General features: G+C 36.6%; 3 protein-coding genes across 8 annotated transcripts; 1 reads left to right on the forward strand and 2 right to left on the reverse strand.

The window, feature by feature from the left end:
* Nucleotides 1–1,865: 1,865 nt before the first annotated feature.
* On the reverse strand, nucleotides 1,866–9,518 carry DBR1 (debranching enzyme 1). Of its 4 annotated transcripts, none has more exons than XR_015223307.1 (11): nucleotides 9,026–9,518; nucleotides 8,798–8,914; nucleotides 8,550–8,707; nucleotides 7,319–7,440; nucleotides 6,832–7,025; nucleotides 6,498–6,680; nucleotides 5,612–5,733; nucleotides 5,394–5,530; nucleotides 4,578–4,697; nucleotides 3,637–3,802; nucleotides 1,866–2,129 (listed from the first exon to the last, which is right to left on the reverse strand). XR_015223307.1 is itself a non-coding variant. In XM_086633948.1 (11 exons), exons 1-10 carry the CDS (start codon nucleotides 9,029–9,031, stop codon nucleotides 3,711–3,713), a joined length of 1,251 nt encoding a protein of 416 aa, XP_086490074.1. In that variant the 5' UTR covers nucleotides 9,032–9,518; the 3' UTR covers nucleotides 1,866–2,129; nucleotides 3,662–3,710. The 4 variants fall into 4 exon arrangements, 2 of the variants coding, with proteins under 2 accessions (XP_086490074.1, XP_086490075.1); XR_015223308.1 differs by having other exon boundaries at nucleotides 8,798–8,901; nucleotides 9,026–9,188; XM_086633948.1 differs by having other exon boundaries at nucleotides 3,662–3,802.
* A 1,182-nt stretch (nucleotides 9,519–10,700) lies between these two features.
* On the forward strand, nucleotides 10,701–12,423 carry LOC147542065 (L-galactose dehydrogenase-like). The gene is made up of 5 exons (XM_086632197.1): nucleotides 10,701–10,952; nucleotides 11,172–11,400; nucleotides 11,474–11,773; nucleotides 11,888–12,016; nucleotides 12,127–12,423. Exons 1-5 carry the CDS (start codon nucleotides 10,774–10,776, stop codon nucleotides 12,256–12,258), a joined length of 969 nt encoding a protein of 322 aa, XP_086488323.1. The 5' UTR covers nucleotides 10,701–10,773; the 3' UTR covers nucleotides 12,259–12,423.
* A 209-nt stretch (nucleotides 12,424–12,632) lies between these two features.
* Nucleotides 12,633–22,415, reverse strand: LOC147542066 (Ankyrin repeat family protein with DHHC zinc finger domain-containing protein). Of its 3 annotated transcripts, none has more exons than XM_086632196.1 (14): nucleotides 22,184–22,415; nucleotides 21,778–22,055; nucleotides 21,504–21,644; nucleotides 20,984–21,096; nucleotides 19,730–19,809; nucleotides 19,402–19,565; nucleotides 18,779–18,914; nucleotides 18,588–18,687; nucleotides 16,803–16,860; nucleotides 15,291–15,368; nucleotides 15,074–15,172; nucleotides 14,176–14,254; nucleotides 13,920–14,065; nucleotides 12,633–13,239 (listed from the first exon to the last, which is right to left on the reverse strand). In XM_086632196.1, exons 2-14 carry the CDS (start codon nucleotides 22,027–22,029, stop codon nucleotides 13,051–13,053), a joined length of 1,635 nt encoding a protein of 544 aa, XP_086488322.1. In that variant the 5' UTR covers nucleotides 22,030–22,055; nucleotides 22,184–22,415; the 3' UTR covers nucleotides 12,633–13,050. The 3 variants fall into 3 exon arrangements, with proteins under 3 accessions (XP_086488322.1, XP_086488320.1, XP_086488321.1); XM_086632194.1 differs by having other exon boundaries at nucleotides 16,803–16,863; nucleotides 22,184–22,360; XM_086632195.1 differs by having other exon boundaries at nucleotides 21,778–22,412.
* Between the last annotated feature and the right edge of the window lie 73 nt (nucleotides 22,416–22,488).

Consider the following 22,488-nt stretch of genomic DNA (forward strand, 5'->3'; position numbering starts at 1 on the left):
TTTATAGATTGAAAAAATGCTATCGGCATTTTCTAGAGTTTTGAAAAACTTTTCGACATCAAGAAGAGTTATGGAGTATTTTATGAATTGAAAAGATGGAATTTAGTTCGACAAAAAAAAAAATTGAAAAGATGGAATTGACGTGTAGTTGTAATTATATGTACCTTTAATTGTATATTTTTTGGGGCGCATAAAAATATTTGTGCATTATAACATTTAGGAGGACACATAATCATTTGTGAGGGTCATAGACCTTTTTTGAATACATTTTTTTTTTATGAATAACCTTTTTTGAATACATACATCTTCTTTATTAATGATCTCAATGGCAAAAAGATTCCAAATAAAAACAGACTAGAAATAAAAATATATCAAGACATGATCAAATCTTTTTCGTCGAACCAGAAATCCTAATGAACCTTCATATATTTGCAGAGTGAGTAGGTTATCGATCACACTGAAGCGTGGATTGAGATTCTTACTTTAGAGTAGATATATGACGGGAAAATCACGTACGATGAAGTTGGACCCTCCTAAGTTCATAGTGGCACATCATTCACAAATTTCAATTGTATGTTCTCCCTTCTAGATTCACTAGTTTAGATTCATGTACTTCAATAGTACTCTTCCTTGTGTTTAGCCTCAGGCAGATTAATTGTTGGTCTTTTATTTTGGTTTATGATAGGTGGACTAAACACCTCCCAATGACATATGTGGAAGGATCTTCAACGTGCAATCTACAATCTCGATTCTGGTTATTATCAAATTTAGCTTCTATCTTGTGTGATGCTTCCAAATCCAGACTACGGGTGTACACGAGTCGAGCTCTTAACGAGCTGCCGAGCTCGACTCGACTATTGCTCTTGCTCGACTCGAATATTAACGAGTACGAACTTAACACGAGCCCAAAATCATGCTCGTTTATGTAAACGAGCCGAGCTTAATCATTCTTTAGTGTATCACGAGCTACTTGTGAACAGCTCGTTTAACATATTCTTATAATATTGTAGTACATAATTACGTATTAGTATTGAAACTTGTACATGAAATATCAACCATTAAAAAATTATCGGAATATGAATCATTATTATTGTATGTGGCAAATGACTATTGAAGTATTTTGATAATTTAAAAAGTTTTCATTTGAAGTATTTTGATTAACGGGCTTAAAAGAATTCAAGCTCGAGCTCTTTCAAACTTATACGAACCGAACTTGAACACGTGAACAATTACTCGAACGAGCTCGAACTCGGGCTCGACAGTCAAATACACGAACCGAGCTTCAACATCTTACTACTCGACTCGGCTCGATGCAAGTACACCCATAATCCAGACGACTCCTTGTCTGAAAGACCAGAGTCTCTCGGCCGAAACTTGCAGAGCGGAGAAAGAGGGGGAGAGAGAGAGAAGAGAAAGGAAAAAGAGATAGAGGAGATGAAAGACCTGGTGGTGGAGATCGCAAGAGTTAAATAGTGCAAGTCGCCAGAGTTACGGTTGAGGTGGGAGGGGAATAGGGAGGAATGATGTTTGGAGGTAACAAAAAAAAATTATATATTTTTGTTTCCACCCAAAATTTTGTTTTCGAAAAATATCTTTATTTCCCCAAAACATCGACCATATTGCTTCTCATCTCGTGTAGAGTAATTTGAAACACGATCTTTTCACTAGATTCCTGCAATACGAGTCCCGCCTGCTGTAGTAGGGGACTGCAGTGATGCATTACCCGGCTATACAAATGCATTACAAGTCTAGACTGCACATTTTTTGAATGCATGTCCCATTAATTTGTATACAATAAATGAAATTATGTATACAACTAACGAGGATCTTAGTCTGAGTTCTCAAAAATAAAAAAGTGGAGAACATTTAAAAGTGTTGGCGGAAGTGTACTAAAATCTTCAGTTTGATTACATTAACTTAATAACGAAAAGTAGATCTACAGTACAACCGAAAGTGCATGAAAAATATCGTCCTAAACTACATTCAAAAGTACATAAAAAAACAGAAAAAAATCCAGTGAAGCTTTTCTTCTGTGAAGCTGCAGCTATCTCAACGCTCCTTTTGAGTGTCCTTGTGGGGTTGAAGAGAGCACCATATTCATCTCAAGCGAGCTCAATACGGAATTAGTACTACAAATACATGAACAACCCCACCAACTAATTACTGATAAAGGAAGAAATATGAAAAATAATGCACCTTTAAGTCCTTACTAATTGAACACTTCTACTTAAGATACGTATCATCGCTACGTTCGTTAAGCATGAGTTTAATGACTGAACAAGAACCATAATCCAGCCAAAAACAGTAAGAGTTCAAGTTCCAGATCAATATATATCTCACCGCAGCTGAAACCATTAACTTAGACCACAATTCACCTAATTTCCGAAAGAACTACTTTAAAGTTTAAACATGAGAAAATCGTAAATCAACAATATCCCCTACATGTCGAACTCTAATCAGTTAATACAATAAGCTAATACCTAATTACCGGACAAGGAAGAAAAAGAAAGCTCAAGTGTTATCAGTAGTAACTTCGAAAGATCGGGATTCAGTCATCTACAAAGATATAACAAAAGTCAATGTACAGAGAGAGCCAGAGAGGAAGAGTTTAGGTAGAGTATCTGGGTCTTCAGGTTTTACCGTTTTACCATGACGATGACAGATTAAATATGAGAGAGAGAGAGAGAGAGACAAATATTCGAAGAGAAAAAGAAGTTAATCGGAAAAAGAAATAGGGCTTCACAAATGACACGTCTAACAAAGGCGTCACAAACTGGAAGAGTAAAACAGAAAAGGTAAAAGCCAATTTAGTGAGAAAACTGACGGTATAGGAAAAAAGGGGGGCACGTGGGAACACTGAAAAAATTGGAGGCCTATTGGGCGAGTTGGTCATGTTATGGGGGGTACTTGGGAATTAACCTAAATAAATTTGAAGAGAGAAAACTAAATTGAAATTTACCTAGTCTGGCAATAACAGATTAAAGGGATGAACTCATAAAACCTCTCATTTTACACCACAATTATACAAGGGGAATTTGGCCAAAACTCACTAGGACAATTTTTATTTTGTCAACAGGATCAACAATTTCTTTCAGCCTTCAGCTTTGTATGTTAGGTTGCCAAAAATAGTAAGATATGCGCAAGTTCGAACATACTTCATAACATTTGCACATAGTTTGCACATGTTAGCGCAGGGAGTCGGAGCCTAAAAATTATTGGCATGCCTTTTTAACCAAGAGTCCCCAATTTGTTTTTAACAGAAGCGTTTCTAGATGAGACAAACATATATCCTGAAAAGATTTAATTGATACCTGACATAAATAGTCAATCTAACTTTAGACGGTATGAATATTGGCAAAAGCTATTCTCCTAAGAGGTCAAAATGTGCATCCTAGCCTTTTGATTTGTAATCATAATAAGCTTTCTTTCCATTCGAAACTCTGAAGTACAAGACAAACTTCAATATGGATCATACTAGAATGGGTAAACCAGGATCAATGACGAACAGTATGATCAAATATTTAGGAAAGCTTGTGAAGGCATAATTGTATAACTCTTTACCTATTCCTAACAGTCATGAATTTAATCCTATCTTGAGTACAACAAGAAAAAGGGAGATGTTACGGAAAGACGAACCATGAACTGGTGGTAAAAGTATTACCCAGGCAGGAGAGAATTTCCGAAGGAGTTCTCACTTGTCAAATGTCATTTTAGGTTTCAGCAACATCACCTCCTGCAAGTTCTTCAATTTCATCAATGTCATCAACGGCAGTGTCACCGTCATCATCAGAACCTTCTTTATCTGTTAATTACTTGAAAATTTCAACGATTGCACAATTCAAAATTCACAATTTAGCAGAAGTAGCAAAAACCGAGAAAACTCTAGAGGAAACCCTGCTGAAGCAACCTATACGAGTCATCTCCATCCTGGAACTCAAAACTAATCGATTACTTGAGAAAATGCTAAGAACACCCTCTATCTTCAAGAATCAATGGAGAACTGGGCTGAAAAAGCATAAGCCAAGTCGTTGTTGGCTGTTGCAACTTAGTGCCCTTAAAGGCTTAAACCACATAGTCAAACGCGACTGACCAACGTGAAACCAGAGAACCATCAGTTCTGACGATCTGAACTTGGTTCCAACTATAGAGTGATCCCGTGGCCGAGAGAGCAAGGAGCGCAGACAAGATCGCTCGTTCTATTACGCCCTAAATTAAATACCAAATAGTCGCATGAGCTTAAGCACATGTCGGCTCAACATGCACTCCTGTGCAAAACCATGACATCCAGTGCAAATTTAAAACGACCCCGTGCCTACGCTAACCAAATCAGCCCAAAATGCTAAATCCCTCCCTCGTCTTCATGGAAACTCGGTTAAAGGCACCATCCCTGCGAATACAGCTGTTAACTCCTTCACTACCACTCAACTCGGTCTTTTACCAGCCCCACCCCATAGTCAACCTCACCCAACACAAGAAACATCCATACACAAGAAACTCGGTCTTTCACCAGCCCCATAGTTTTGCTAATGAGAAATCTACTAATTGAGGATGTCATAAAAGAAAAACTGAATAATTACCTTCACAACTCAACGGCGTATGACTTTGTGTCGCTTCCCTCGATTCCACTGCATCGTCAAGAAGATATGGAAGTTCTAGAAGCTGCAGCAGTGACTCTGTCTGAGGGTTTCTACCATTCCCTGCAAAAAAAGGACATTTGTAAATGCATGAGAGAAAGTAGTTTACTTATAAAAAAAAAAGTAGTTTACTTATCATCAATTTCATGTGCCATAATCAATTCTTCAAATAAGTAACCATAGAGACAATTAATGTAGGTGGCGAGAACCAAAAGTGCATTTTTTTAAATAATAGACACATGTATCTCATTATTTTTTTTTGCCAAGCATTTGCAATAAAGCTTTTTGCAGAAAAAGTTGCAACTGCATTAGTTATTCAAATGGCAAACAAACTCGTGAAGTTGTACTGCATAATGCACGCATCACACTCAAGAACTTGTAGCAGGAAATATTTAAGCCATTACATAAGTAGCTAAACAGACACATAACTCTTTCAGATCATGTCCCTCAATAAAATGAAATCATTTCAAGCGTTAAAGAAAACTCCTCTTAACATTTAAAATCAGTCATGTGCAAATAACGTTATGTCTAAAATAGATTTAGTAGTGTTCTTTCTGCTTGGTGCTCGGATTGCTAACAAGTTGTATCAGATTGAAGAATAACTGCAGCCTCAATATGGAAATAAACTCTTTCAGTAATGTTGACTGGCATATCTTTAGTGGAGCACATTGAGCACGGGCAAACAGGCATTCATAAAAAAAAAACAATGCACATATATCCAACACTACAAAAGAAAATAAGATCTCTCGGAAACATTACCAGAAAAAGAAGCTAAAGAAACCGACTGATTGGAATTGTAAGAAGGAACAGTGGCCACAAAATCAAAAGGCTTGGATCGTCTTGATTCCAGCTTACTCTTAATCCACTGGCGATCTTGAATGTCAACATGTGCACTCCTATATCCAAATACACCATTTTATAGATTACCACTGGGGAGTAGATGGAACTTCTTATAAGCATATTCTCGAAATACAAACCCAAACCACGATGCAGTTTTTCTAGTTAAAGGTAAGAGAGCATTAAGTTTTTTTGTTATCGCAAGCCATTCTTCATCATATTGAATCTCATAAGGCCCTGGCTCCGATTCGATTTCCACAATCTGAACAATGAAGCAACTGAAAGGCATTAGGTTCCAATATATACATGTAGAGAGAGATAGAGAGAGTTGGGATTAAATAGTATTTCTTGTTTACTATATCTTTACGATGTAGAATATTCCCATTTTGACACTTTTAAGGCTGTCATACATTAGTTGTATCAAAAAGTGACAAGATGACTCGATAATCGACGGTTTCCCACTGATAGTGACCAGTGGATGAAGGGACTAAACATTGGAAGGATAAGATAAGATGATCTACTTGTTGAGCGAAGTACTGTGAAAAACATCAAACGTCATCCTTAAAACAGACCTATGTTGGCCACTGAAACACACACACACACATATATCCTTTATATTAATAAATAGCTATTATGTTCTTTTATCTAACTTTCTTACTTTTGGATCAACTATTAAAATACAAATAAACCATAACCAAGTGCAAGTAAACAGAATGTGCATGCAATCTCATACTATACTCATTTAAAGTGTCTGCAAGTACCAGAGAAGTGTCTGAGGGTCTGTCATGGAAAAAGTTACTAAAAAGATATACATGCATTGTATTCTCTTTTCGTGTATCGAAGTTTAATGGGGGTTTCTTCTTAGAGTAATTCCACAACTCAATTTGGGGTAGAAACACTCAAATTGAGTGGAATAGTCACGCAAACACTAATTTGAGATGAGCCAATTCCGACCATACATGAATGGTAACTGTAAAGCATGTTAAGGCAACTCTTCGGTAACATATGTCAACTTGAAAGAACCACCTGTAAAAATCTGTGGCCAGGGAGACACTTATCAAGTGCAAGAAATTTTGTGACTGGACCACCCTCCCCATGTTGAACAGCAGCTGCAAATTTGCAGTGAAGATGAGCAGAAAACCAATAAGGAGGTTTCAGTTTGTCTAGCAATTCTGCAGCAGCTTTACTTCCCAGAGTTTTTTCCTCGATCTGCCCAAAACACCAACCCCATCACTATAAAATCAAAACTGGCGTGAAAAATGATTAATACCTAATTGCTTTTTTAAGGCGTTAGTACCTTATACTGTTTCTATTCCTTACGTTTTACTCTCTCAAAAGATGTTCAGAGTGCAACATTTACCTCATTCTTCAGAAAGGGTTTAAAACGAACAAGTTGCTCCCAATTCCCATAGTCAGTGATACCCAGAGGCCAATCATGTGAAAGGAAAATATCAAGTGGTTCTTCAACTTGCATGAGCTTGTGGACATCGTACTCCCGCACATGATAGATTGAGCGAATATCATTTTCGTTATAAGGAGGCCTTTCATAGTGTCCTGCTCACAATACACCTAATTTGCTTTTATAATCAAAAGGCATCTCAAGAATTTGTTACATACATTACAAATAAATTAGTGACTTGATGAGCACAGAAGAGGCTTATATCCATTGCCCGTTTGATTTGATTGCTATCAAAGTTTTACCAGTTCAAGTGAAGACCAAATTGGCACTTCAAAGTTCAAACTGCTCAGATACACATGAAGCAAAATTTGCAATGCCTCGAGAGAAGTATTAGTGTTATCAGGTAAGGCAGCCAAACAATGGATAACAGATAACAGTGACCAATTACCTAAACGATAATGTCGTGCGTTGTATATTCCAGAGAGTCCACCGATTCGTATATTCCCAAACTTAACAACTCCAGCAAATCCCAAAAAATATATGTTTGGAGCGGTCCATCCTCCATAATACCTATTCATGAAAAGGGGGAAGGTTTACAATTTACGCCAATTATGTCACCAATTTACCTATCCATGAAAGGTGCTGAGTTCTTTAGAACTCATTTATGTGCCATCAATTTACGTCTTTTTAGTTGTTAAGTTTGATAAAACTAATGAGTTGGTAGAGTTTAGCAGGAATAACCCAAAGATGTGAAGAAGCCAATATTTACGAGAATCGACGTCCAATTTTGTATCCCAGATGATTCGTTCGATCAAAGTTCATTTACAGCGGGCATTTTGCAATCAGTCATCTTGTAGGGACTTAATTGAGATAACAGGGACTATATTACTTGTTATCTAATCCAATTAGGTTTCTGGAAATAAATCCAACTAGGTTATAATTTCTTTCTGGGAATGGTTTTGGTAACTTCAAACACCCCACATGCAAGTCAATTAGGCAAACCAATTCCCAATCAAACTGAAGGACCAAACCATTTCCCACACAAATTGAAAGACCAACTTAACCGACCCAACTATCCTTCAAAAGGGGATTTTGTCATTATTTCGAGGGAGGAGGAACAACCAGACGGAGCTTGGAGGAATTAACTGGGAGACCCTTCTTGGAGCAATTGGGAAGCAAATTTTGAAGCAAGAAACAATTGCGATTTCGAGAAGACGGGATCTTCATCGAAAATATTGGTTTTTCTTCTTTTTATTATTTGTAAGTCGATTATCAAAACCATGACTATGAATTTTGTGTTAATGGGTTTCTAATCCTCCATCTAGGGTTGATGACGAAACCCATAGTTGACCTTTTAGAGATGAGTTTTCTTTTCGTATTGATTTATTAATTGCATGTTAATGATTTATTAATTGTCTTTCGTATTGATTTAATTTTCTTTTCATTATTTATACTTCATGGTTTGATTTTTCGTGTTTAGGTTAAATCGTTTGATGAAATATTCATATTTGTTGATGAATGAATAATAGTTAAGAAATCATAGTTTTTAACCTATTATTTAGGTTACTTTAAATTCACATCAAAATGCATGGTCTATAATTTGATGGCTTCAATACAAGTGTAGTGCTGATCATACGCGTACAAATATCATACGAAAATGAGTAAGAGGGTTGACTCACAGTTCCCACAAGTAATTAGACGCTTCATGATTACCACCGATGAAAATAGTTGGAAATGGAGCAACTTCTTGTCCAGAATAGTATTTCCAGAATGAATTCATACTCCTATATTTAGGTTTAACATTCAAGCTCTCTAAATCTTTTTCATTCCGTACAGCCTAATCCGATAAATTAGAATAAGGGGTTAACTTCAATAACAATTGTCATCTTCTATTCTAGTATTTAGTATTGGGGGTTTTAAAGCGTACCTGAAAGTCACCGCAACAAAGGAGAAGATCTATCTTTGTATTCTCCACTTTCTCAAGATGTAAGAGAGTTGCATATACACTGTCAAGATCTCCATGCATACAACCTTCAACTGCAATCTTTTAGAGAGAAGACAAAAAATTAAGAATCATGAAAGCATGAGAGAATGAATTAACTACAGACAGATATGCTGGAATCAACAGAAAATCATACGAATTTTGAGTGCTTACTTTCATTTCGACGAGGACTGTGTACTTGATTCCGGCGATATAGAAAGGAGATGGAGGAAGAAGAATCGTAGAGATGGAGGAGGTTTTTGACGAACTCCTTAAACCCCAGGAACAGAAATTAGCATTGTTTTTGTAAGGCCGCCGTTCATTTTCCTCTTTACATGATTTCAGCGAGAATGACTGAAACACCCGACTTTTGATAATGGGAAACCCCCAACTTTTATCAGTAATTACTGAAACCAGCGACTTCCGTTAGATTTAACTTTCATATTTTCAATATTACTTTCTTGCCCTCTTACTAAAACCCCCACCTTTTGATAATCAGATTACTGAAATCCCTAATTTTTCTAACCTTTACTAATTGAGATAACTCAAACCCCCGACTTTTGAAATGAACGGTGCAACCCAATCCATGTTTCCAAACACCCCTAAATATCTTTCTCTATCAACAATTTTTTTTTGATGAAATTTCTCTATCAACAATTAGGTTCTTACTTTTCATCACCATTGTAGTAACATAAAATCAAGATATTAGAAAAAGCAGAATTATATTTGGCAGTTTGGAGTTGGAAACTTGGATCTGTAGTGAATGTCATTCTCCACTTTTCACCACTCCACTTTACTTCATTATTTTTCTCTCTCAATGCAAAAAGCTTATAAACTTTTGTGTCATTACTGGTTGGAGAAGAAACACTTTTGATATAAGCTCCCCGGTATTGTGTTTTAGGCGCCCGCGTTTTCTGATCCCCAACAGGTCCGGTTTTAGTAAATGGCTTTTTGGTCATTTCTCTCTCTCTAATAGCATCACACCGTTAAATCTAACGGAAGTGGGACGGAAGTCGGGGATGTAAAATTTTTGACAAATTTTTCGGGGTGTAAATTTTGGGTTATTTCTCTAATAGCTTCCAACTTTGTGACCGGTTTCCTGCCTAGCCCCTACTTAATCAAAAATACTCAGATGGTCCCCTTTTTCAGATTCCGTTATAACATCGTTAACCAGTCATCATTTCTCTCTCCTCCATCTCATCACCTCTCTCTGCTACCTAACCTTCTCGTCACCTCATTGTCTTCACCGGCGATGGTCGCCGGCCGGCCAATTTTCCGGTCGGCGACCTTCAAACATAAGAAAAGTTTATCTTTTTTCCTCTCTCCCCTTTCTCTCTCTAAATTTATTTTTTTTTTTTTCAAAATCCCTCATATCTCTCTCTCTCTCTCTCTCACCAGATCTAAAGAGAGAGAGAGAGAGAGATGAGGGGTTTTGAAAAAAAAAATATTATCCCATAAAAACAAGTCTAGGTTATATGAGAAACACACCATCTTAAATCTCTCACTTGAAATTCCTTTAAAAATAAGCAAAGAGAGAGATGCCTCATGCCCCTTTCTGATGAGGAGTGAATCAGGTTGATGGATTAAGTGGGTAATTGGAAAAGAATGGGACCATTTCCAATCAACATCAAAATATTCTAACTCCAAAATAAATTTATTGTTTACATGATATACCATTTGGTGGCAAAATAAGTGCCCTCCACTTTTTCAACCCCCTTGTTTTGGAAGATAATGGCATTTCTCACCCACATCTAAAAAAAAGTAGGTGTAATCAACAATTTAATAATCAGTTATACTTTTTTCCATGAAAACTAATGTTGTTTTTTTTCTTCCAAAGCTATAAAACTCTTCTTAAGTGCAACTTAAACCCTCAATTTCTTTAAAATTCCTCTGCAACTATAATCTCTAAGGACCATCTAACAATGACAACCACTAATCAGATCGAACTCCGAGAGCTTGGGAAAATGGGTCTTAAAGTTAGTTCTATCGGATTCGGTGCGTCTCCTCTCGGAAGTGTTTTTGGTCATGTCACTGAACAAGATGCTATTGAAACCGTCCGCAAAGCTCTACTTCTCGGCATCAACTTCTTCGATACATCTCCGTATTTTCTTCAACTCTTTTGTTTTATTTTTCTTAATTTGTATATGGACTTGTTTATATTGAGGGCCAAACTGTCTGTTGGACAAAAGGTGAGGGACTAAAGTGTTGGGTTGGTAATTGTTAAGAGGTTTTTAGGGAATTTGCCCTTCCATTTTTTTGAATCCTCTGTTTTTAAAACCCCTGTTTTTGAATATCTGAATTGATACCTAAATTTTGTTAGGTACTATGGAAATACAAAATCGGAAACTATGCTTGGGAAGTGTTTAAAATCTATCGGAGTTCCAAGAGACGAGTATATTATCTCAACAAAATGTGGTCGTTACGGAGAGGGTTTTGATTTCAGTGCAGAAAGAGTTAGGAAGAGTATTGATGAGAGTTTGGCAAGATTACAACTTGACTATGTTGATATATTGCAATGTCATGACATTGAGTTTGGTGATCTTGATATGGTAATATCAAATTTTCAATTATGATGTTGTATTTTTAAATGTTGTTAATGTATGTTTTTTTCTGTTTTAACAGATAGTAAATGAAACAATTCCTGCACTCCAACAGTTGAAAAGGGAAAGGAAAATACGGTATGTGGGCATCACTGCACTTCCTTTGGAGGTTTTCAAGTACGTGTTAGATCGTGTACCCGATGGGAGCGTAGATGTTATTCTCTCATACTGTCATTATAGTATAAATGATTCATCACTAGAGGATATGATTCCTTACTTCAAGAGCAAAGGAGTTGGTGTTATTAGTGCTTCTCCCTTAGCAATGGGACTTTTAACCGAAAATGGCCCTCCGGATTGGCACCCTGCTTCGCCCGAAATAAAGGTCTAGTCTTCTATTTCCTCACTCAATTCAATGGTCATCGATTCCTTTTATATGTTTTTGAAGTTTGAATGACTAATTTGACTAAACCAAGCACTAACCTTGTACTTCCTACAGTCTGCTTGTAAAGCAGCAGTAGCTCACTGTAAATCCAAGGGCAAGAACATATCAAAATTGTCCCTGCAGTTCAGCTTGTCCAACAAAGAAGTCTCATCAGTCTTGGTCGGCATGAACTCCGTTGCACAGGTTCTCTTGGCGAACACTTCATTTCCTCTACCACAAAAACTTCACACGGAATCCCCTCGTTATAATAATGTTTTCCACCTCTTGATGATCTTCGTCATTTATTTCTACAGGTCGTGGAAAACGTTGCTGCTGCTATGGAGCTAACTACTGTCAGGAAAGACGATGCTATTTTACAGGAAGTTGAGACCATTTTAGCTCCAATCAAGAATCAAACTTGGGCTAGTGGGAGGCAAAGAACTTAACCGAGTTAAAAACACATTGTGATTGTATTTTCCTTTTTCATTCCCTCTCTGGAGTCTAAACTCTAGACAGTTTGTGTTCATCCGATCCACTGAAAAGTGGTCTACTTTTTTTTTTCTACAAGCAACTCTAGACATGTGAAAATAAAATAGAGAATTCCTCTTTAATAGACTTGTCATGGGTGAGGTGAAATATGATATAGGTGTTATGGAAGCTTGAATTGGAACTTTCTTCGCCCGGTCTCTCAGACTGCCCCAAGGTTGGGTGTCTTGGCCAAGGTAAGACAGCCTCCATAAATCTTAAAACTTCCACTGTCGATCAACAAGCTTGTATTACACACACCCACACATCTGAGAGAGAGAGAGAGAGTAGTCCATTTGTTGTAACTATAGAGAATCACAAATTTAGATAGTATAGTCGATTTGTTGTAACTATTGAGGATCACAAATATACAGAAGAATGAGACAGGAGAGCCTACACAGCTACATGTGCAGCTTTAGAGCTACACAAGCAACCAAAACTGCTGAAACAACATCAACAATAACAAATATTTGCCAATCAACATGATAAATTTACCTACACCTAGTGGCGACAGACAAGGACGAAATCACACTCCCAACGACATTCAAATGTTTGAACGTCGAATGATGTGAGTCACTTCTTCACACTCCCAACAGCACTAAAATGTCTGAACGACGAATAATGTGAGTCGCTTCTTCAAACCATCATCTCCAACCGAACTGAAGGTCTAAACACATGAATCAGTTTCTAAGCCAAATCGGGTCATCAATGTTCTAATTTGTTGTTTGTGGTAAAGTTGGCCAAGCAATATTGTCATCATCAGTGTACCCATGTACAACAAAGTCTGTACAGTTCTTTCGGCAGCCATGGTTATAAGGATTACGGAAATGTCCATCTGGATTTCGAAGATATCCATAACGTGCCCTGTTTGCCAACTCATTGGTGGTGATATTCTGCGCTATCTGCAGAAGAATAAAAAAGAAAACATTAAGTTACAAACATATTTATTGAAATTAGACCACAATAAGATAGACTCCCATCTGGACGTGTAACTGTGTTACAGTGTTAGATAAGATGGTATTAGGTATCGATACATGAGATTTCCAAGATTACCAGATTTCTACTTAGGTGGGTAGCTATCGAATTCATTACAAGGACAAGTTATACTTACTTTATTTATTTTTTTGTTAGCAGCATATTTGGAGTAGTAAACTCATGATGTCACATGAAAGATTGGCTTAAGTGACACGGAACTGACAACGAGCATGGTTTTGTGTAAAGATAACTCAGTCAGTAACAATTAAGTGTTCAGTTTTCTGTCTTATTCTTATATTTTTTAGGTAGCGGGAGTTAATATCCGAAACAATATTGATAACTTTGTAACAGAAGATCCTGAGATAATAAAAATTGGAAAGGTACTTCTGGTTGACTTTAGGGAAATACTATAAGACATTAGAGGATCGAGACAGATCCAAGATCCAATAATCGAGATCCGGAGATTTAACGAGGAGATGATGAAGAAAGCTCAAAGACCCAGCTGATGACTTCGCTTATCTGACTGTCGAGCTATGTTTTTGACCTCCAAACTGATAAATAATCAGAGCCAATGACGAGAGGTAAAAATGAAATACTGAAAAATTACCTGTGATGTCTGTGATATAGTCAAAGCTAAGCAACCAGTCAGAACAAAAGCATCCAGCACTAGAAACACAACAACACCAGGATGTTGAACTACCACATTATGTACCCAACTTCTGGATGTTGATGTTGGAACTTCTGTCCAAATCCCTATTATATTGCAACAAGGATTACCATTTAGTCCAAAATGGGCATGTGTAAGTGTAATATCAAGAAAAAGTATTTTTTTTAGGTCAAAGTTTAATGTGTCTTTGACGTACTTTGAATTGTAACAATTGCGCCAATCAATGACGTCAAGGTTCCCATCCAAATAAACACATAGAAATCCCGCTTATTCCTCTGTCATTGACAAAATAGAAAATAATGAAACTAAGGGAGAAAATACCACAACATGAGGACATAAAATTAGAAAAATATGGCAAGATCTAAGAATAGAATTCCCTATTATACTTTCTTATAATCTAATCAGATCACTTGGACCAAATATTGAACCAAACACATCAGAAAGGAAGAGGCACACAATTCACAAATAACCAACATCCCTGTTAAATCTTCACACGAGAACTGAACAATAAAGATTTGCAGTAGGCAACCAGCTAAACGAAAACTGGAAATGATGCATTAATACAGGTCTGGACATACATTTGGATCAGCCATAGTTCCATAGTAATACAAGACAAAATTTATACGTCTAGATCTATATACTACGATTTTACACAAAGTCACAGATACGACATGTCATATTAAGATGCGGAAGTATCCATGTTCACACATGTGTTTTGTCTTGTTGCCTAGCTGAAGACCCTTACAACGCATTGTAGATCATCTAGTCAGAGACAGATTCTGAAGTTGCAACCCAAAAAATGTTTTTAGAGGAATAAGAATATCAAATAATTACAAGCACAACTAGTTTAATTAGACTGAAAATGTATTAGCAAATTCAGTGGAGGAAAAATCTTTTAGTTATCCACGATGAAGTGAGAAAACATAACTAAACCTTCTACCTGTAACTAATCTAGGAGGATATGGATGATTAGCAGTTAAATACTGATAAACCGATATTGCATTCATGATTCATATAGTGCTTAATTTCCCCATATATTCTAAAACTGCAGTATATTAAGACTTCGTGTCAGTGACTTGTAACTAAATTTTTACCTTTCCGACGCAGTTTGATATCCATGGACAGTGATGGTCAAACTGCTCTACACAGCGTTGGCAAGTTGGACAATGCTTGGAGCGAATAGGCCTGATTATCTGGCGTGATCCATAAAAAAATTAGAACTTATTATTAACCCTACTTCCCATAAAGTGGACGAAGTAACAAGATTGCAATATTTATGACATAACAAAGTCAAGAGTTTATTTACAAAACCTTGCAAGTAGGACATAGCTGAGACCAATTTCCTGTCCAGACAGAGTTGTTGTTTAGATCAATATTCAACAAAGGATCCTGGTAAATTCAAGAATAAGAAGTAATTTGTATGTGAAATCTGACAAAATGACTGGGAAAATACATTTACGACAGCTAAAGGTGACGTGATATATCTCAACTAGTTTATATGCATAGCGGTTCTTATAGAAAAAGGTCGACTGAAAACCAAGCACTCAACAAAATATATAAATAAAATATAAAAGCAGGATAACAAGCACATATTAGATTAACCTAATACATGAGGTTCATACGTGAAGCCCAATAACAGTTCTGGATGCCAAGGAGAATAAAAGCAACACTTGGGCAATTCCACAACAGATTCATAGAGGTAAAAGTATCTAGAGATTTAGAGCTGAATCAGCGTAATCAAGTATTTCCAGGCAGATATACCCTCTACTCTTCTCGAAAACGGACCAACACAATAAAGGAGAATAGCCATATGCTATACTGCAAGAGCTACTACTTATTTTGTTTTCCTTCTTTTAACTCTTTTTCTGTTTTAAAACTTCTATTTGGGAAACGTGAGCAAAGTCGTCGTTCTTTATAATGTAAGAAGCCATCTAGATCTTTTTAATAAGAGTTACCACGTCCCCAGCATTTGAAAGTTAAAAACTCTCTTATGATATGAATTTTTTGCCAAAAAATGATCACTGGAGTAGTGGGAGGACTCGAATTAACTGCAAATATTCTCTGGGATTTCAGTTAATTACTGAGATGTTTGCCCATAATGTTCGGGTTTTTCGTACATGTACTGTACTTTGGACTCGTATTGCTTAGTCATACTGCTTGTGCGTCCTGTCAATACTTATTTGAAGGTTTTTAGATGTCCATTTTAAGTAATGTCTCATTAGTTTTCTGATCTCAAAAAATAACATGTGGCGCCTTGATAAGCTACAAATAGATTTTGTATACTTTTTCAAAACATCCAAGAACTACTTAGATATACTTTTTTCTTGGAGTTATCTTCGTAAGAAACCAACTTCTGTTTTACATGAAGAAAACTTCCACTTTGAAGATCATTTGCAGCTGCAATTTACACATCAATGAGAAACAAATATCTCAATGTGAGGTATACGCGGTACTAATAGATTTCTAAGGCTCAAGTTTCATCTCTACCAAATATCTAGGCTGAAATGCTCAATTATTCGTGAGATGCAGATACTGAGGAAAGTCCAGTTGGAATATTGGATGGAGAAGGGAACCTTATTACTGGGAGCAGAGTTGGTAGCAGGGTTGAATTATTCATGAGATGAAGAAAGTCAGAGACTCTTCTGTTGCAGAGTCCATTCTGGACTCTGGGGCCCTTCATACATGTGCGAAGAACGGCTGTTATGATTCTCATCTTTTCTTTGTCCTTTCGGACTCTCAAACAACATGTTGCCAATCAAAACAAATAAACTTAACTTTCATATTACATTTTAAATTTTAATCAATGCAAAAGCAATTACACACCTCTGAGTCTGCAGTATCACTCGACGTTGCGGAATGTTTCTTGACGTAACCTGGGTCCCTACTACAGTTTAAAAAATATATAAATAAAATGGAGCATTATGACCATCTCGAACTGTTAATAGAAACAAACAGAAAGTAGCAGCAGTTAGCTAAACATTAGGTCTTATATTTTTTACTTGCTACTTCGACTACAATCTTTTACTTCCTAAGCGGTCACTTTAAGTTATGCCGAAAGATGTTAACGTTCTATTGGAACAAGTGAAAGAATCATGTAACAAAATATGCAGGTATAAAAACAAAATAAACCCTTAAAAAACCAGAAAGACATCAACTGGAGTGGTAGTTCATGCCCATTAAGCCATTGTTTGTAAACAGAAACAAAAATTTACAAACGAACTGTCACAAAATACCCATTGAAGGAATGAAGGGACTACAGGTGTCTCACAAGAGTACAAGAATGTCATCCTATGTTGCTCGAGAAGTTGGGGGAGGCCAAGTGATAGAAGCATTCCGGCTTGCCTACACGAGTACATTGGCTAATGGCCAAGGCAATCCTTATGTCTTTTCCCCCTTCACAACCAATGCATGTGTTTTCGTTATTTTTTTCATTACTATTCATGAGATTTAACTCCATACTTCTATCTATGTATATTGTACAATCACAACAAACCATTCAGGTATTCACACAAAATTTAAGATTTGATAGATAGGATATACGTATAATTGCATGTACACATATTCTAGGTTTGCACATAGCTCCTAGTTTTTCATATGTTGTCACGGGTTCCTACTTGATGCCTTCAACCTGTTAAGTATACACGTATCGGGCACAAAAGAAGAACTGAGAAAGAGTATCCATGTTAGATAGTCGGAAAGTAATCTTACACCTTTTAATCTATTGGTGCACACTGGTACTTAAAGGTTCTAAGAAGTTGTTTCTGTGGTGTGCTGTCTGACAATATCCAAGCAGACAATCTGATGGTGCAACCTATACAAATAGGAAGATGATGTAGCCGATGTCAATATTGTGCTCCCAATAAGGGTGCTCTAAGTAGAATTGTAATAGTATAATGTTAGATAACCAACATTATTCTCTAAGTATTTCTTTTCTATTAGAAGTCCTAAGGATTTTAAGAAGCAAATATGGACAGAAGAGTTGGAAGCCTCTTCTCTTTAGACCATCCACCATTGGTGGGTTCGCTATTCAGTACCCCAAAATTAGCGTACCGGATTTTTTAATCTTAATTGACTCAAAGTCTTGGTAAAAATCTATAAACTCGAGTACTCGACTAGTTGGGTAGTTAACTACAAGAGTTTTTGTATTAACTTAGATTGTTAGTCTTATGGATCATGAAGAGTAGGTGTATCTATTATAAATGCATCACAAAGATTATGTATTATGTAGGAAAATAGTCGAAAACATACCCCTAGTGTACCCGATACTCACATGGTAGGATACCGCGTACCAGTACCCGTACCGGGGCCATCCGTGTACCAGGTAACATTGAGCTGATTCCTATATATGTGGTTTCTTTGTTCTTTTGTTCTCATGAGTTGAATCTATAAACTCCTTGGTTTTTATTATCTCTACCTTTAATTGCTTTCTAGTAAATGGTTCTGGTTCTATCTAGTTTGTAATCTTAGCTCGTTTTACAGCGGCTCTGTGTTACATCAAGCTAGGGATCATCTCAACGGAGAAAAGAAAATTTCCTTACAGATTACAAATATCGCTTCTGAAATAACGATATTAGGAGATTTTGAATGAAAATAAACCTTCCAAGTTACCTGCTGCATCGGCGGAACATCAGAAGTGAACTCGCTGCAATGGAGACTGCAGTCCATCCCCAAAGCCCAACAACCGCAGTAACTTTTGTGAAATTTCGTGCTAGAATGAGTATGAAGGAATCAGCAATTAATTTGAAACAACTGAACTGCCTTTTAGCTACTAAATTGAAGATTAACATATTGCTTCCCACCTAGTAGGACATAGTTGATGAAGAGCAGTGTCTCAATGACTATAATGGAAAATAGAATGGGGGCATATCCCATAGTTATCTTCCCAATGCAAAATTTGTCACCACAGTTATTGCCTTGACTCCGCTGTGCATTGGACTAGCACAAATCAACGAACAATAGTGAGCAAGGTTTAGAAAAGATAGATTTTAGATGAAAATTTCAAAAATCTGGTAAAGCTGGTTCAACCGTTCAAGATGGTCATGCAACGTGAAGTAAAAATAGAATGGAGAAATAATACGATATAAGAAAAAATGAGAACAATCATCCATATACTATCCTTGCTTTACTGTTATGTTCTACAGATATTTTTTTCACTACCAAAACAAAGAGGCAAGGGTCGTATCTGATGTAGAAAAAGCATAATGAACATTTACTACTTCTGCAACCAGGATAATGAGAGCAAAAACTATTACAGAACACAGAAGCTTCGTCCATCAAAGCATTTTATTTACAATGGCTCTGTCCGTTTCTTTAAGAGGAGAAGATTTCTCAATTTCAAATACAGTTGAAGTTTGGTTTTTGATCGGGAATCTATTCGCACAAAACGTAATAAGGATTTAATCTCATTCTGACATGAACTTACAAGGAGAAGGCCGACACGTCGATGGCCTTTATCATAAGCAAGTTGAGAAGGAGTAAATCCAACTTTGTCTTTCACCATCAGTTCTTGTTTCGTACCAGCATGTACGAGTATGGTACATGCCTCCACATTACCTGTTAATGCCGCCCAATGCAGAGGTGTGCAACCTGACAGATGGAGTTAAAACAGTATTACTATCTTACTACATATGACTTAGATCAGCAGATTTAGCTACAGTTTTGTTCTTTGAGTTACGGTAATGAAGCAAGGCTATGTCAAAGAATTTAGGATGACAGAAACTGAAAGGATAGATAAATACACTATATCATACCTTCTTTATCCTGTCTCCCTTGACGTGCTTCTCTAAATAATAGTAATCTTACAGTATCTGCATAGCCCTTATAAGCAGCCCTAGATAATACAAGAAGACATATTGATAAGTTTGTGGACATCCAACTCTAAAATCAATTCGCAATGAGTGGAGATGAGGTCCTGGAGATAATATCCTTGCTAACTAGAGTATGTCTGGCATCCTTTGAGCCTTACATGTGCCTTTTTGGGTGACGTGGATCACGGTTGTCATTGGGCCCATCAAATGTAGGCGTAACTCTGGTACCATGTTCAATTTGTGACATTCAACTAAAAACCAACAAGCAATGAGTAGAGAGGACCTCAACATTACACTCTTGGTTATTAGAGTATCCTTTTCCCATGTGGGACTATTCTCACATTTACATTGTGTTCGAAAAGAAAACCAAGTACCAACTAGAGTACATTAATTATATGCATTTCAGACAGCAGCTGTTGTTGCAAGTTCCAAGCCAGATCATAATGTAACAGCACGAAGTGTTCCTAAATTACTCGTACTAAACGATTTACTATTTCCCAATATGCAAAATACCAAACACTGTAAAAGAAACTTTTGTTAAGCACCACAAGCTTTCTTTACGTCAGACCATCAGGTTCAGAACATTTGGATTCATATTGTTGCATATGGAAAGATACTAAAAGGTCTCAAGAAGCATAAATTGACCAGAAAGTGCATGAAACATATGTACTTTTTTTTTAAATCACAAATTTTGGGGTTTACGGTTTTAGTGAGACACTGAAAAATGATAAATGTCAAGGAAGGATTTAGTTAGATTGACCAACTATTGGGAATGGCCAGACACCCAGTTTCTTTCCTACCTTCAAATCATTTATTTGCTTATTTGTTTCCTTCTCCTAAACTACGTATTATTCTTTTCATTCTCCAAACACAAATAAACATGACAAGCTGCTTGCTAAATTGATAGTATTTCCATATGAAAGATCAATCATCTATACTATTTAAGATCTATATAACAAACAAGCCCGTGTCAGCGTCAGACACGCATACTAGGTAAAGAAAAATCGAATGACCTTTTAGTTCGGGGTACATAAATCATTGGACAATGTCAGCTTTCAAATAAAACTTGCCAGGTTGCTAGCTTATAACGACATCAAAGAAGTTTCTAGCCTCAAGCAAGTGCGCTTAATTTTATGCTCTAACCGCAAGATATTCTGCAAATCTGCAACATAAACCAAAACATAGAGTGACACATACCAATGAAGAGGGCTCCTCCCTTCATTATCAGGACAGTCAAAATCAGCGCCATACTTCGCAACTAAGTGGTTCAAGAATCCTGTTTGCCCATATTGAGCAGCAACATGAACTGCCTGGTACAAAGATGATTGGTTAACTCTGATAGTTCCCAGCAAACTAATCATAATCTCAATATTAAGGCTTCACTTTGGGAGTTCCACGTAATTTTGCAAATAGTCATCATTTATGTTATGCTTTTTTGTTATCGTTTAAGTGCAAACATATAAAACCAATTTGTACTTTTGCAGTTAGTCTACATGAGTTTCCAGAGATTAGTTTGAATAGCATGTTAAAAATACAAATATTCGTACTCATTTTTACCCAATCTATATAGGCAAATTTTAAAATGGCTTCTACCATAGAGCGCTCCATCAATGTACGAGCGGGGGTGTGACTAGTTGCAAAAATCACTGGATACCTCCAAAAACAAACAAGAAAAGTAATATCAACCCACTGCAGCTGAAAACTTCGTATACTTTACCCGATAACCATTAACATCAACAGCCTCAACCCGTGCTCCATTCTGCAATAACACATCAGCAGCAGCAATGGCACCTCGAACTGCCGCCCAATGCAACGCCGTCTGGTTTGCATTATCAGTAAAATTAACATCTCCACCATGCTAAGAAACAAAAGAACAAATCATTAGAACCAATCATTTGTAAAAAAAAATCCCCAATACTTCAACAAGAAGTAAACTTTACAAAATTAAAACAAATAGGTCATAACTTATAAGAAGAAATTTGACTAAATACCTCAATAATGTATTGAACTACTTCAGGGTAATTATTAAGAGAAGCCCATTGAAGTGAATAATAGCCATTTCCATCAGGTTTAGAGAGAGAACAACCATCTTTCTCAACAAATTTCTTCAATTTCCCCAAATCTCCATAAGCAGATGCAGAATAAACATCAATTATATCAGGTCCATTAAGATTTCCATTCAACCTAGTTGAATCCTGTTGATTTTGGGTGTCTCCAACTATTTCGATCTCTGAAGAAGCCATTATTGTTTTTACCTAACACGAGAAATCTATATACAGACCAAAACGGGAAGAAAAGAAATCGTTTTAGATATAGGGTTTAGTAGAGATAAAGAATTTAATCTCCTCCATTCATTTGAGAGTCGATAAATTTTAGGGTTTGGATTTTCAACCTAACCTGATTTGAAGTTTCAGCTTCGAACAGTGGACTGGATTTTCTGGAAGTAGAATATTTAAGAAGACTTCCCCCTCTCTTATTATTTTTCTCTCTTTACGGGAATTAACGGTAAAGTTCACATATTTTACTGAGGTAGGTAACAAAAACCTAGGGCTTTAAATTTGACAGTATCTTATTTATCACATCTTTGATGTATCAATATCATTGTAAAGACAATCTTGATGAAGACAATTCCTAATTTGATTAAGAGCAATGTGTACTAAGAGGCAACGCATGTTTGATCTAACGATGTCAATTGTCGTTAG

Source organism: Eschscholzia californica, unplaced genomic scaffold (genome assembly GCF_041429995.1).
Source record: "Eschscholzia californica isolate CP2 unplaced genomic scaffold, dmEscCali1.0.p SCAF_4, whole genome shotgun sequence".
NCBI lineage: Eukaryota > Viridiplantae > Streptophyta > Magnoliopsida > Ranunculales > Papaveraceae > Eschscholzia > Eschscholzia californica.

Bases quoted from the DNA above. Each gene is read 5' to 3' on its own strand.
- DBR1 (XM_086633948.1), bottom strand. The intron at 7,026-7,318 runs GTAATTGGTCAC...TATTGTGAGCAG, and splicing joins CGCACGACATTATCGTTTAG to GACACTATGAAAGGCCTCCT. The intron at 5,734-6,497 runs GTGGTTCTTTCA...TTCATTGTTCAG, and splicing joins CTGGCCACAGATTTTTACAG to ATTGTGGAAATCGAATCGGA.
- LOC147542065 (XM_086632197.1), top strand. From the start codon at position 10,774: ATGACAACCACTAATCAGATCGAACTCCGAGAGCTTGGGAAAATGGGT. The intron at 10,953-11,171 runs GTATTTTCTTCA...AAATTTTGTTAG, and splicing joins AACTTCTTCGATACATCTCC to GTACTATGGAAATACAAAAT. The intron at 11,401-11,473 runs GTAATATCAAAT...CTGTTTTAACAG, and splicing joins AGTTTGGTGATCTTGATATG to ATAGTAAATGAAACAATTCC.
- LOC147542066 (XM_086632194.1), bottom strand. From the start codon at position 22,029: ATGGCTTCTTCAGAGATCGAAATAGTTGGAGACACCCAAAATCAACAG. The intron at 19,810-20,983 runs GTATGTGTCACT...TGTATTATCTAG, and splicing joins GGGAGGAGCCCTCTTCATTG to GGCTGCTTATAAGGGCTATG. The intron at 16,864-18,587 runs GTAACTTGGAAG...TTTAAACTGTAG, and splicing joins ATGTTCCGCCGATGCAGCAG to TAGGGACCCAGGTTACGTCA.